General features: G+C 46.2%; 1 protein-coding gene across 1 annotated transcript in view; it reads right to left on the reverse strand.

The window, feature by feature from the left end:
* Window positions 1-5,477: 5,477 nt before the first annotated feature.
* Window positions 5,478-14,542, reverse strand: part of LOC149346425 (cardioacceleratory peptide receptor-like) — an 80,381-nt gene continuing 71,316 nt past the window's right edge. Inside the window, exons 5-7 of the mRNA XM_089586430.1 lie at window positions 13,703-13,954; window positions 9,726-9,827; window positions 5,478-6,558 (exon numbers count right to left, since the gene is read on the reverse strand). Of these exons, the coding sequence (XP_089442556.1) occupies window positions 6,281-6,558; window positions 9,726-9,827; window positions 13,703-13,954 (632 nt within the window). The 3' untranslated portion in view covers window positions 5,478-6,280. The remainder of the gene's footprint in view (window positions 6,559-9,725; window positions 9,828-13,702; window positions 13,955-14,542) is intronic.

A 14,542-nucleotide genomic window follows, 5' to 3' on the forward strand; every position in this document is an offset into this window, starting at 1 on the left:
CCGAAAAGGCGCTTGAAGATCACCATCCTGGCGTGAGGTAATATTACCTTGTCAATAAATTTAATGAAAACTGACCACTGCGAAATAAAAACGAAGCTAGAAACCTGCTGCCTTCATCTGCAGAATCCCCTATGCAAATGACTGTGGATCGAATTATGGCTGCAAAACATAATGAGAACTAAATTCCTGTTGTGACGATGTATTACTTTATAATTAATACGAGAACATAAGAAAGCCGCAGCGTGGTTTACATGCTGGCGAAAGTGTCTTTCCTGACAGAGAAATCGTTGCCCATCAAAAAAGGGGATGACTGCAACAAGTAAGGCGAACAGAATACTAAACAGGAGGGAACACTTCAGCTCCACCCTAAGTGCATGAAGCGATAGCGTCAATACATTACTGCCCACATAGACGGAATTGGTTAAACTCGACTTTACACTCGTAGATCACTGGGAGTTCTCGTACCACTCCTGGCGCAGTGGTGCAGCAGTTAAAGGTGCAGTGAAGAGGAATCTGAACTCGTCTTTTTGACGCGGGAACTCGATCTACACGTTCCCAGCATTCTTAGAAACGTCGATTTATTGCCCCGTGTGGCCGATTTCCCTAATTAAATCGGATTAAGGTCCGGCTCCCGCCTTTTTTTTTTAATTCTCCCCGTACGGTGGGCGGAATCGACCAACGCGTGGAGTGCCTTTCACCCAGTCCCGTGGCGGCTTGCCGCTCTGCTGTCAGCGGAGTAATACGTAGTAATCCGTAGTAGGAAATAGACCGCGCGTATTCTTATTTCTGCGGGCTTATTTTGTTGCTATATTATCTGCCAATGAAAATATTTATTCACGGGAACCTAAAAAAAACAAAATAAAGCGAAAGCAAAACCTCCACGGAGCTGGCTGAAAGGAACTCCACGCGTTGGTCGACTCCGCTCACCGTACGCGGAGAATTAAAAAAAAAGGGGGGGGGGGGGGGGGAGCCGGACGTTAATCTGATTTAATTAGGGAAATCGGCCGCACAGGGCAATAAGTCGAAGTTTCTAAGAATGCTCGGAACGTGTAGGTCGAGTTCCCGCGGCAGAAAGACGAGTTCAGATTACTCTTCACTGCACCCTTAAGCGATGCTCAACTACCGTACGATGGCAGGTGCTGCCACAGGTAACCCTCTCGCGATGGGTCATTAACTTCCACCTGCCACGATAGTGGGTTTGCTCACAGTCAGGTGGGCAGGTTGCAAAGACGCCAGAGGGTCACGTGACCTAGGTGGCACAACTAGGCTGTTCCCCCGGGAATGTTTCGCTCAGAACGCCTGCGAGGACGACGGCGCCAAGTTTTCTGCTGAATCAGAGCCTGAACGCTATCGCGCTAAACCTGAGTGTTTAAAGTATATCCCTACAGCTGTGACATTCTGTTCGGTATGAAAAATGGGCTTTCTTTATTGAAGAATATGTATACGTTTCAATGGGTTAGCAAATAAGATTATGGTATATTTGGTTTGGTTTTATAGATTTAACTTTATAAAAAGAAACTCAAGCCTTGAAAGACGCCCTAGTGATATGCGTTCGAGAGAATTTCGACCCAGTGGAGTTTTCTAACGTGCACGGATATCGCACAGTACACGAAAATCATGAGTCCGATGCCACCGCGACCGCGGCGGTCGCATTTCGATGGAGACGAAATGCTAGAGGCCCGTGTACTGTGCGTCATCAGCGAACGCTGAACCCCACGTGGTCGGAATTATCGAGAGCATTCTACTACGGCGTCTCTCATGGCCTCAGTCACTCTGGAAGGCTAACCCTATAGTACAAACCAATTGTTCCATATTCCTATTTGCTTACCCATTGAAACACGTACACATTTCTTAACAGGGTTTTTTATTTATTTATTTATTTACAATACCCCTAAGGGCCCTCATGCGAGTGTATTACATAGGAAGGGGGGGGGACACAAGAATGAAAATACGGCACAGGCACTTGAAACAAAATACATGTAACAACGAAGTATGAAATAAAGCTGGTAATGTGCACAAATAACGCAACAAACAACACAGACTAAAATTGTTTAAGAGCGTACGTTGTTGGGCTAGTCGGTCAATCATAGTGAATACAAGGGGGGGTACTGCGCACAAAAAGACAAGGACAAGAAGATAACACAACAAGCGCAGACTCGCGTGCCGGTAGTTTTTACCGCCCCATGCAAGTTGGCCTCATTGTGCCCTCAGGTCATGTCCGGAGGGAAGAGGAAAGCGGACTGCGAGAAGCGTCATGCCACTCGATTTGTCAGGTGCCAGACGGGTGTCGTATACCAGATTCCCCTCACCTGTGGCAGGGTATACATCGGCCAGACAGGCCGATGTCTGAATGAGCGCTTAAGAGAGCACCAGCTTTCCATGAAATCAGGGACAGGGTCGAATTTACCCCTGCATTGTGGCGCATGCCCGGATGCTACGCGCAATAACCCTTGCCTGCCTTTGCTGACAGATACAAAAGTTTTGAGGAGGAGCCGTGACCAGGTGGCGCGTGAGTTGGCGGAGGCGTTCTGTATCAAACAGAAGGATAAAGATTGCGTAAGTGACCCGTCTATCAAACTGTATCAGAATGAAGAAAGGTTTTTGGTTTCCACTTGTGTGTGATGTGACAGTTTGAAACTATAAAAGGAGTATCGTGTTTTCAAATAAAGTTAGTCGCGAGTCTGCGCTTGTTGTGTTATCTTCTTGTCCTTGTCTTTTTGTGCGCAGTACCCCCCCTTGTATTCACAGACTAAAATACTCAGTAAATGCACATAATGCAACAAAAATACAAAATCTGTTAGTCTATGGTTTGGTTTAACGATTGCTGAAACGATTGTGAGTTAACCTCAGTACCTATGTGTGATGGCAGGTTATTCCAGTCTGTTATAATGCGAGGAATGAATGATTTCGCGTAAAGCGATGAACGGCATGTTATGCGTTTTATTTTGTTATCGTGGGCGCGGCGAGGAAAGACTGCAGGGTGTGGCAAAAAGAAGTCGTCATGTAGGGTGGGATGTTGATACAGTTTGTGAAGTAAGGTTAGGCGAGCGAAATGGCGTCGACATGATAGTGGTTCCAACTCGGCAAGCTGTTTTAATGCTGCGACACTGGTGAAGCGTGAATAATCTGAAAAGATGAAGAGAACAGCACGGTTTTCCAAGGATTCAATGTTGTTTATGATGTATGCTTGTTGAGGGTCCCATATGGCAGAAGCGTACTCAACTTTCGCGCGGATTAGCGTGATGTAAGCAAGTTTTTTTAAGTGTGAAGGCGCCTTGTCTCAGCTATATACGAGGTCTGTTAGAAAAGTATCCGACCTTTGGCCGAAGAAAAAAAACTGGCATAACTGGAGCGTTAGAAACCTAATAACCTTCAAAGTAGTCTCCTTGGGGCTCCATATACATCTCCCAGCGGTGCTGCCATTGTTGGAAGTATTCCGAAAACGCCCTTTTCGGAATAAATTTAGCTCTGCTGTCGTTGCAGCCATAACGTCCTTTCTTTTCTGAAATCGTGCTCCTTTCAATGACCTCTTGATTTTAGGAAACAGCCAGAAATCGTAGGGGGACATATCAGGAGAGTAAGGAGCCTGTTGAACGACAGGAGTCTGGTTTTGCGCCAGAAAAGTCTGAATCAAATGCGAGGAATGTGCAGGAGCAATGCCGCGAGGGATGCGCCAATTTCTTGTTGACCTCAATTCCGGTCTCTTGCGCCGCACAGCACCACGTAGGCGATGGAGGACATCCCTGTAGTACTGTTTAGTCATTTTTTGACCATGTGGGGTGCGTACTCGTGGTGTGCCACACAGAGGGAGTCAAAAAAGCAGTCAGCATCACTTTGACATTGCTGCGCACTTGTCGGGCCTTCTTTGGTCTTGGTGACGTGGAATGCGTCCTCTCTGACGACTGGGATTTGGTTTCCGGGTCGTTCCCGTACACCCAAGACTCGTCACTAGTGATTACGGCGCCGGTGAAGTCAGGGTAACTGTTTGTGGAATCCAGCATCTCCTGTGAGACTTCAACACGAAGCTGCTTTTTCCCCACCGTCAGCAGCTTCGGCACGAATTTCGCCGCAACTCTCTCGATGGCCAAATCTTCGGTGATAATAGAATGTGCAGAAAAATTGCTGATGTCCACCTCTTCCGCAATTTCTCGGATAGTCACACAACAGTCCCGCATCACCACAGCGTTCACTTCGGCAATTACCTGGTCATTTCGGCATGTTGATGGCCGACCGGAGCGTGGCTCTCTCTCCACGGATGTGCGACCGTCTTTAAACCAGTTGCACCACTGCTTAATCTGTGTGCTGCTCATAGCATCATCACCGAAAGCCGTGTGAACATTTCGAATAATTTCCACTTGGCTATCGCCAAGTTTCTGGCAAAATTTGAGGTAGTAGCGCTGCTCCTCTCGCTCCGCCATTTTCCTTGCAACGAAAAACCGACGAGAGCACTGCGCACTCACTCACTCAAACGCTGCTTCCCAGCGACTGACGCTATCGGCAGGCGGGAAAAAATTCTTGCATGCGCACGAGGGTTCAAGGTCGGCTGCTGCAAGCGCGCTTGTTTCATATCCATCAGGTGTTCGCAAAAAAAAAAAATAAAGTCGGATACTTTTCTAACAGACCTCGTATTAACTTTCCCGAGAAACAATTCCAGCGAGCTCCTACTGAGAAGCACAGCTGTCCTGATAGCTTGGCACGCATTTATTTTTATTCCGCTTTTACAATTTGATGTCCGTCCAGTTACTCGTGCTGTCTACCGGGTATGACAGGTGTTTGGAGGAAACCCGGCACTAGTTATTAAAAATAGTATGTGTGAGTAGAAGGGTATTTTTTCAGCATTGTTAGAGCAGTGCTGGCGGACGCCAGAAAATAGCTGAATCATGGTAACTGTTCAGGTGGTCATCTAATTTATTATGGCTAACTTTCTAACCATCACAGTTAGGCACTAGAAGTACTTTTATTTGGGCTAGTTGGTTCATAGCCATGTTCAAAACGGAAAAGGCGCGCGTGGGACGAGGATAAGAAGTAACGTTATAATCTGTATTCTGATTGTGGATGATTGTTACTGTCGTTGAGTGCTTTACTTGTGTTTAGCTTCTGTGACACGTCTGAGTGCTACGTATAAATGCAGGGTGGGGTGCAGGAAACTTGAGTTGATAGTTGGCGCCTCTCCTGACGCTTTGCGTTCCTTCTTTTACTCGTCTTATTCGCGCTTGTTCTGATTCAAGCATGACAGTTTGGCACCTGGTTGAAACCAGAGCTTTGTAGCTCTTCCGTTAGTAATAGCCATAGCAGTAAACGCGGATACTCTTGTCGCTTTTGAAAAGCGCGTCTTTGGCGCACCTTAAGCAGCGCCCCCCAACAGGCATCACGGCGGGGCACAGTTGTCACGTGACCTCCCCCTCACGTGTGTGCTGTAGCAGCGAGCAGCGGCGAGCACTGCAAGGGGGGGGGGGGGGGGGGGGGGGAGGGGGGTTGTACGTTTGCTCCCGGCAGAAGCGCGTGTTTTCGAAAAGCGCGTCTCTTTTGGGGCAACATGGCAAAAATTTGTTCGGCCACAACGCTGAGGTTTAAAGCTTTTACGAAATTTTAAACGCTCTTATTGCTAATACTACAACCCAGCTCCAAACTACGAATGCAACCAGGCTCCAAAATGTAATACTTAAAAAGTTAGGTATCAAAAATTAGTTAGCTTTTCATCAGTTAACCTTTAAAATGTCCATTGTTTTTGGCGCATGATAGCCACAGTTGCTTATGCGCCATAAAATCCCATATAACTAACTTTATAATGTCCCCCATGAGTGGTATCACTGTGCCACAAAAATCAGAAGCGATCTTTACACCTCGAAAAGCATGTTTTTAAAATTACTTGTGGGCTACGGTGAAACACCTTGTATATGCCAATGCTTAGCATTGCAGTAGACCCAAAGTCCCTAATTTATATTGAGGTCGGTGAACAGGAAAAATAACTTTTTGTCATACAGCATTTTCGACAGCCAGAGTATATGTTCGCATTTGGTATTTCAACGCACAACGCACTGCAAGCCTGCTCTTGATCACCCCAAGATAAGATATGAGAGATCTCAATATGCCCCTACGTGGGGTATATGAAAAGGTATGTCCAGTGTCGTTATTTTGATATGAGGCACATATCGGATATTTCCTGCTTCGGTACAACGTGCGGAGCAAGGAATGGCACAAAGGACGCTTCATCTTTCGGGCCGCAGTCACGCATCACTCCTTCAGGCCCTCGAGATGGAATGGGCTGATGAGCGCCGCGTCACGTAGGAGTGGATGTCCGAACCTTGGCCGAGGCGCACCGTTCGTAAGAACGCCTGCTTGGTGGACAGAACGTCACAAGGGCTTCGTGGCGGCGAAGGCGGCGGCAAAACTTGCTTCTCCAAAAGAAGAAGTAGATTACCGGGTTTGCAAGGCTGTTCAGTGGCGCGAGGCTCTGCACGAACGTCGCAACAGCGATGGTCGCCTGAGTCTCCGGTATGACACCGTACACTTGAAGAAGGTTAAACACGAAATACGGGCTCCAACAGAGCACGAACGCTGCAAACGAGAAGGCAAGAACAGTTCAGCGCTTCTGAAAAAACTCTTTCAGACAAGCCTAGCACTGCAAGCAAGCTTGGTCTTACATTCTTCTTCTTCTTCTTTGTTGATACTGTCAGCTCTGCGAAGGGCCATTACGGGAGTGGAAACCGCAATTCCAACAAATCAAATAAGGATAACGCCCAAAGTATGGGGCTACACGTACGAATTAACACTAAATACACACAACAGCAGCAATGTATGTAATCCATACAGCACAATATGGCACACGCACACAAAAATAAAAACAAATGCGAAACTCAAGCGCCCTTACAGACACTTGAAGTACAATGCTAAACACAGCAACAAGTGAAAAGCGTAATTTGGTTAGTACACTGCACTTCCAGAATATATAACACTGTCTAAATCATTCAAGAAAGCAGTGACGGGAATCGGGAAGCATGTTCCATTCTCTTATAGCTCTAGGAAAGAAACTATACTTAAATGCATTGTTACGGGTTACTGGAGGCGGAATGTGCATGCTAGGTGTCTAGAGGTTTCATAGATAAGAATATCGAGATACAACAAGGAGAAGCTTTGGCCCAGTTGGTCTGACATAGTCTGAGTTGGTCCTCTCCAAAATATCAAGATAGTTGGCCCTGTGGATGTTTATTTCATTGTTTATGATTAGAAACATAAATTTCAGCCTGTCATGTTGGCCCTTATTTCTAAACTTATTTGCTAACACTGGGGCTTTTCGCCAAAAAATATCTATCATCCGAGCTCCTTTGTGCGGGTAGCGTGGCTTCACAAGCGACGCTGGTGTTTTAGAGATTTTATTGGCTGTGTAATAAAGAGAGTTGGGGTTTACTGCCCCAGCGGCTAGCGCCGACGAAGGAGACGAAGAAGATAGAAGACGAAGCTGACGAAACTTCTCCTTTTCCTCTAAAGCTCCTAATCATTCCAACAGTTCACCGCCTGTATCTTGGCCACTCCCCCGTAGTGGGTATGTGCCATTCTACTTGAGGCCAACCAACCAACCAATCGGGAGCGCGCTCGCGAACGCTGGCCTGCTGAGCAGCACCGCTTGAACAAAGACCGGTCGTTCACACTAATTGTGCGAGTCGTCTCATTACAGCTGTTTTACTTTTCTGTCCTGCCGTCTTTTTTCTTTCACTGCATGCACTTTGATACTTGCGGCCAGAGTATTTAGCAGGGTTACCCAAATGGCTTAGATTTCCAAAGAAAGAAAGAATCTATTCTTTAGCCTCCACATAAGCGCAGACAGAAGATGGCAAGGAAAACTAATCAAGTTTCTCAGAAACATAGTATAACAGTGCGGAAAACGAGGACTACAAAAGAACTACACAACAGGTGCCCTCACTGCGGTGCTGCACCGGACATTTGTGATGTGCGGCACCTGTTGTGGACTTGCCCAGCGACGGCCCCTATTAGAAAACGGCTCCTCAGGGAGGTCGGCCTGTGGTGGAACCGCGAAGGGGACTATGTAAGGTGGGCTATGGACAATCACTTCACCAGCAGCCTATGCGACTACCGCGCCGAAACTGGTCTACACTCCTTCTTTTAACTTTCTGTAACCTACATTCCCCTCCCCCTTTTCTCAACTGATGCCTCATGGCAGACTTCTCGAATAAAAAAAAAAGAACTGCACAATACGAGCGCTCCCTTTCAATTAAACTTTGTTACACATTTGCGTAAACTTATACCTTTCCTGCAAAAACATTGTTAGCAAAAGAAACCAACTTATCAACATTGATAATGAGCTTCATTTCCCCATTCAAATTCGCGTTTGTCAAGTGATAATGGCCATTTAGCTGACGCATGAACTGCCCTTGTAAATAAGGTATGTCTCGACTACTGCTTCATCGCCATGTGTGAAAATGACGTTTCATGGAATAAAGGGTTAGATGCGTCATTTCGTTGCCGACAATGAAAACAGATTCGTTCACGTACCGCCGTCCAAAGATTTGTGCTCGATAATGCGGATTTTTAAATAACGACCCTTCCGTCCAACGTAATGGCCACCGAAAGAAAGGGGTATCCGGTATACGACACCTTTCGCACAACCTACCATTATATCAGCATGCTTCAGGGAGCAAACTGTTTTCTCCCTCTTGCATACGGCTGCCGCCTTCTTACATTACACTTGCGTTATGGTAGCCGGTAAAGAAAAATACCTGGGATCCCGAATTTCTCCTGCTATAAAGCGTTGCGCTGTCAGGTTGGAAAGTGCATCAAGAAACTACTGTGGCATTGTGCACTGTGAGTACTCCACTGACTCGCAAACACCATCGACCCAGAGATCCGCGGCATTCGCCTAGCACTGGGTAAGCATGACGACTTCATTTTATGGCTAGCGGTCGCAGACCTCACCACCAAGTATAACTAAGTTTTTTAATGGTATCTTTTATGAGAAATAAAAAAGAACACTTTTCTTCATTGTGGCCGCGAAAGGCTGCATTTTTCTTGTGTCAACTGAGATTAAATGTGAGAACTATAGCTGCCAATAAGCACAGCACTGAAGCTTACATCTGCGCATTCCTCACAGGGAGAGAGAGAGAGAATAAACATTATTTATAGAGTCTTTGAAGAGGAAGGCTCTCTTCTGCCGCAGGCAGGCTACTGTCGCTTGGTGGCCTTGATCTCTTGGATCTCGGCGACCTTGTCAGCTCTCTCTGTGAGAAACTTGCTGCCACAGGCCCGAGCTGCGCAGCGCGGTCTCCCACTGCTCCTCTGTGGTTATTCTGCTTAAAGGACCACATTCTGCAGGCATATTCTGCAGGCCCACCCGATGCGGTTAAGGTTAGCATACTCTCCGCAGCTTTTGCATTCTTCTGAGTGTATATCTGGATGAATTTTGTCTAGTATTGCGGGGCATGGGAATGTGTGCGTTTGGAGCTGTCTGAGAGTGGTTGCTAGCTCTTACGTGAGCGTGGGGTTGGGCGGGGGATATTCCAATCTGCTCCTTTGATAGAAAGTCGTGATGTCACTAAAAGTGTAATCCGGGCAGGACCGGACACGTTCCCAAACCACGGGGCCAGCTCAGCGAGGGTTAATCACAGGGAATTGAGTCCGAATGTCGCCTCCAGTCGGTACAAAAATTGATAAGCTCCCTTTTTTTCGTCCCGACATACAAATGTAGAAGGCATGCCAACAGGTGTACATACCTAAAACTATGATTAGCGTCATCTTCACCGTCTTGACCTTGGCTTTTGGAATGACGCCGCGAGAACTTGCCCTCCTCCAGTCGCTATCTGTGCCCTGCCCGCCTGCGCAGACATACAGAATACCGCATGTGCAGGGGGTAAGAGAACATGAGAGATAATAAAAACATTTGTAGCACAAATTTCAGAGCGGCTGCTAAATTGCCGACGAATATTCTGCCTTCGTCTCAAAATGGAGCACAGAATTAGACGGATGATGGTAATAAAGGGTTAAAAGAGAAAAAGAAAGGATAATTTCAGAAAGCGCTTGGTGGTTTTTATTACTGATCGCTGTTATATTTTTAACGCTTGTGGAGTGCAGTATCATCAGCTACTCCACTAAGAATCATGCCGTGGACCGAATTTAAAATCAAGTTAAAAGCAAGAATAAAAAGTGAGGGGACAATTAAGCTCCACCTTAAGGGTATGATATGATTGCGTAATGGCTTAATTCCCATACATGCAAAAGGTCATTCACTATTTTACGTTCTTTGAAACCTTGGGAGTCTTCCTACCTCTCCTGGCGCAGTAGTGCAGCGATCAAGCGATGCTGCACAGTCCTGCGGTGGCATGTGCTCCCAGCGGCGAGTCTTGTAGGCCCAGGTTGCTCTTCCTGAGCGACCAATCATTAATTTAACGGCCACTTGCAATGGTGGGCAGTTTGCTCACTATCCGATGGGCAGGTTGTGCGGACAGCGCACGGTCACGTGACATAGGTGGCCTGCCTGGCTCCTAGGTTGCACTCTGGGTACCAGCTGCCAGAATCTTGCCCGTGATTTTTCGCTCACAAAGCCATCGCCGACAACGCCGACACCAAATTTTCTAGGTGACGGGGCCTTTATGGCTACATCGTTAAAAGGATGGTTTACTTCATGGCTATCTGCGACAATTTTTCTGGTGCATTTTTCCACGGGCAGAGTGTAAACTGCTCCTGATACGCCAGGTGCCGAGGTTCACGGAAGGCCCGCTGACGCACGTGCCTTTGCTTCCGGATGCCGCGTCAAAGACTTCGATAATCTCTCTCTGAGTTTTTTCGTGTGTTCTGCGAGGATTGTGGCTTGCATGTACTTTGAACAGCAGTTTTCTTCTTCCTGTATGAGCATTTCCAACAGTGTACAGCCAAGTTTCTCCACAATGGAATCATACCCCATGTATTGTTGTGTTGTTTTAGTCTTTTGTCTAGGCATCGGTCCCTCTGTCTTACGAATGCTTGGCCGCATGACAATGACATGTTATAGAGGGCATTAGCGATGCACGCGACAAATTTTCTTTTGTGATTGGTGCCTCACGTTCTTCCGCACCTCTTCTTCAGCTTCGTATCAGGGCTTGAGTTGTTTACCTTCGAGCCCATTCCGTTAAGTTTGTTGGTGCTGATAACAGCAGCCTTACTTCGTTCTTGCAAGCAATCTTCTTAAGCTGAGGTGATATTCTATGAATATAGTTTGCCACCAAAACCGGTCGCTTGTCTTTTTGTTCGCCTGCGTTTTCGATTTTGTTCGCAGGCCTCAAGCTTTTGTCGGCTGCTGCAATCAGAAGCTGTTTTGGGAAATAACTTTTTGCAGGCATTCTGTCAGGACGCGCAAGCTTTCTACAGCTTGCTGCGGGAAAGTCTGCTTAATGGATTGCATTAAACTACTTTTAAAGAATTCTAAGCAATATGTGTTGACGGCATGCAAGAAGAACGTTGCTTTAATTATTGAAGTGGTTCTTTTTTTTTGGTATAAGATGCCCTTATGATGATGAGTTCATGGAAGAAAGAAAAAGAGGAAATTTGTAATTTCCGTTCGAAAGGATGCATTTTACTTTTCAAATGTCTTGTCTCCTTTACTTAAGGTATTTAACGATGTGCTGAGGGTTGTTCCACTTAACACTTTAATGCGCCCAACTGTAATGGAAACGGAAAAATGGTGTAGCGCAGAGTAATATGAATGCCCTCAGGTCCAATGCAGGTACGAATTTTCAAAGCATTCTTGCCATTGCTTATCTTTAGCAGCAGCATCATTATTTTTGCTAATATCACTGTCCACCTTAAACTACAGTCATTTTTAACTAAGCACCACGTTTGCGTTAAGAGGACGCTGGCGCTGACCCAGGAGAACGTTATCTGGTGTTCAGTGGGACAGTTCCTTGTTCTGTCGGCTGAAGCTGGTGGGATAATGATGACAACGTGGTAAGTGCAAAGTGCACAAAATTCATAACTGTCCGTTCCCTCACTTGCGCAAAGAATGCAAACAAAATATCGAGGTTTATGCCCTAAGCTAGTTAAAGGGGCACCGCAATGATTTCCTCAGTACCAGTTAATATCATTAAATAGATTCATCATGCTTTCCAGAGACCAGAGCAAAAATAATTATTGAAATCGGAGCATGCAAACGAAAGTTATTCCACTCTGAAAATTCGAAATGAAAAGCTCAGACGAAAACGCACTTCACTCGCCCATTTCACTCACCCAGTACTGAGATTGGGCGCTACCAATCAGAACCGCACCTAGCGCACACGCAGCGAAAGCGTGCATGCAGTTGTTGCTTTCTCGAAGCTGTAGATAGCCGCGCATTTTGACGGCGTCTTCCCCCCGTGTACGCGACGCCGTAGTCAGGGCAGGGGTGACTAACAACAAAGGAAGCTCCCCGAAGTTTCTTTTTTAGTCGGACTGGAAGGCAGTGGGTGGGCAGTAGACCCCCTACCCCCAAACTCGACTCCCGCCTCCTGTCCGGCCTTGGTGTGTCGACTGGCTTTTTTTTTCGCTGCCGTCTTGGTATGGTCACGGCCGGTCTCGACGCGCGCGGTTTCTGGTTTGAGCCAACGTTTTTTGAACAGCGCTGGCCGCCACGAAGGTTTGAAGCGGAATGGAAAGTGTCGCCCCTAGCTGTATTCTTGTTAGTTTTCGTTCGCTTTCCCTGCTTCTTTCCAGTTTTTGTGGCATGCAAAAAGCTTTCAGTACTCAGAGACATAATATTTTAGATTCATTTCGCATGTATAAAAAAACAATATGCAAACTGGACGCCCAACCAATGAGAAAGGCAGCGCTCTATCCGGATGCCACCTCATTTCCGCTGCCGCAAATGGCCGCCGCGTTGCGACACCATCGGCTCGAAACAAGCATTTCTGGCGAAGATTAAAATATCAAATATTACGATTTCGGTGATCTCATTGCGCGTTCGGGACTCTCAGTGTCCCTTACTCTGCATACAAAGAATAAAGACCCCATGCTTTATCTACGTCGCAGGGCACATTTAATGTGATTGGTTGGACAAAAAATCACCAAAGTAACACATAAAATAAGTGAAATAAATTTGTTTCACCTTGATAACATTGGAAGATTTTTTCATGGTTGCCTTATTTAGGCTGACGGCCAATAAACAACTATAGACACCATAATTTTGCCTCGGTGTTTTCTTCTTTCCAACGATGCGTTGGACACTGTTATGCATGGCTCACTCCGCAGTATTCGGCTACGACCGTTGAATAATTTCTCTGTGAAATTTTTATTAATCATGTTTCAGTTTCATCAACCGAGCGACTGCTGCCAGTGCATTTGAATGTTAGATCACTTGGAGGACAAAAAACGGCTATATAACTACTGATACATTTTTTATTGTCGTTCTAGCTCTTGAAGCTGGCTGGATTAAATGCTGTAGGGATTTAAAACGACGTATCTGAATTTATTTCGCAGTGTTTCCGTGCCTCATATGACTTAAAATACACGTCACCGTTACCGTTTGGCTGATGAAACCGAAACCTAAACAGCAAGGGAGAGAAAATCAATTACAAATTATTTAGCGGTCGTAGGCGAATACCAAGCGGTTATCTATGTATGTCTAATGTCTAACGCATCATTTGAAAGAAAAAAAACATGCAATTAATATAGGTGCCTGTAGTATTTTAAGGCCGTTAGAGAACAATATCTCCTACTCTTCTTTCGTTTGTAACCAAGCGCTCACCTTCCATCATCTTGGCCCTTCTTGAGACGGTGTACACGATGACGCTGAAGCAAGCAGCGATCACCAAAGCGGGCACAAAGAAGATGGAGCAGGCGACGAGCGTTATGTACAGCTGCCACTGCCACAGCTCCAGGTCGATCCAGCACTGGATGCGGCCGTGTACCAACTTCTCCGCGTTGAGGAAGAATGCAGGCAGAGACATGAACACGGACGCCGCCCAGGCCAGCGTCACCAGCCAGCGGGCACGCTTCCCTGCGACGATCACGATCGGGTCCCTTGTAGATTATTTGTGTAGATTGCGGATTATGCAGATTGTAGAATGTAGATTATTTATCTCCCACAGAATCATTATTTCCCAGGCAGAAAATTATGCCACTAAATGTTCTACACGAGTTTGGGCTTTTGCACATTTCTAAATCACAGCTTCACGATCAGGCCAATCATTTACTAAATATGACTAATCTTAGCGTCAACCCAGTGCTCCGGATAACAAGACACCACGAACACTGGCGCATACCGCTTCCGAGAGCTAATTACGGTCTGCAGTCTCTACGATACCTCCTTCCTCCTCTACTGAACAAGTTTGGGCTCACTAATGCTGCCGTTTGCTCCGTAACGGTGAACTACATAAGAAATCTATTTCCTTAGTGTGTTATTTTTGCGTGTGTGTACAGCGTAGTATGCGGAATGCTTTTGTTTCCATCCATGATTAGATGTTGTTTCCCTACAAATCATTTGTAGTTAGGTTATTTGTGTCTGGCCCTATAGTTTGTGTATTTCAATGAGCCAAAAGTGCTGGCCATTGTATTTTCTGCGCAATGTCTCGTTTTCCTTTCTTTT

This window comes from Amblyomma mixtum, chromosome 4, assembly GCF_055824585.1.
Source record: "Amblyomma mixtum isolate Tamu chromosome 4, ASM5582458v1, whole genome shotgun sequence".
Classification (NCBI taxonomy): Eukaryota; Metazoa; Arthropoda; class Arachnida; order Ixodida; family Ixodidae; genus Amblyomma; species Amblyomma mixtum.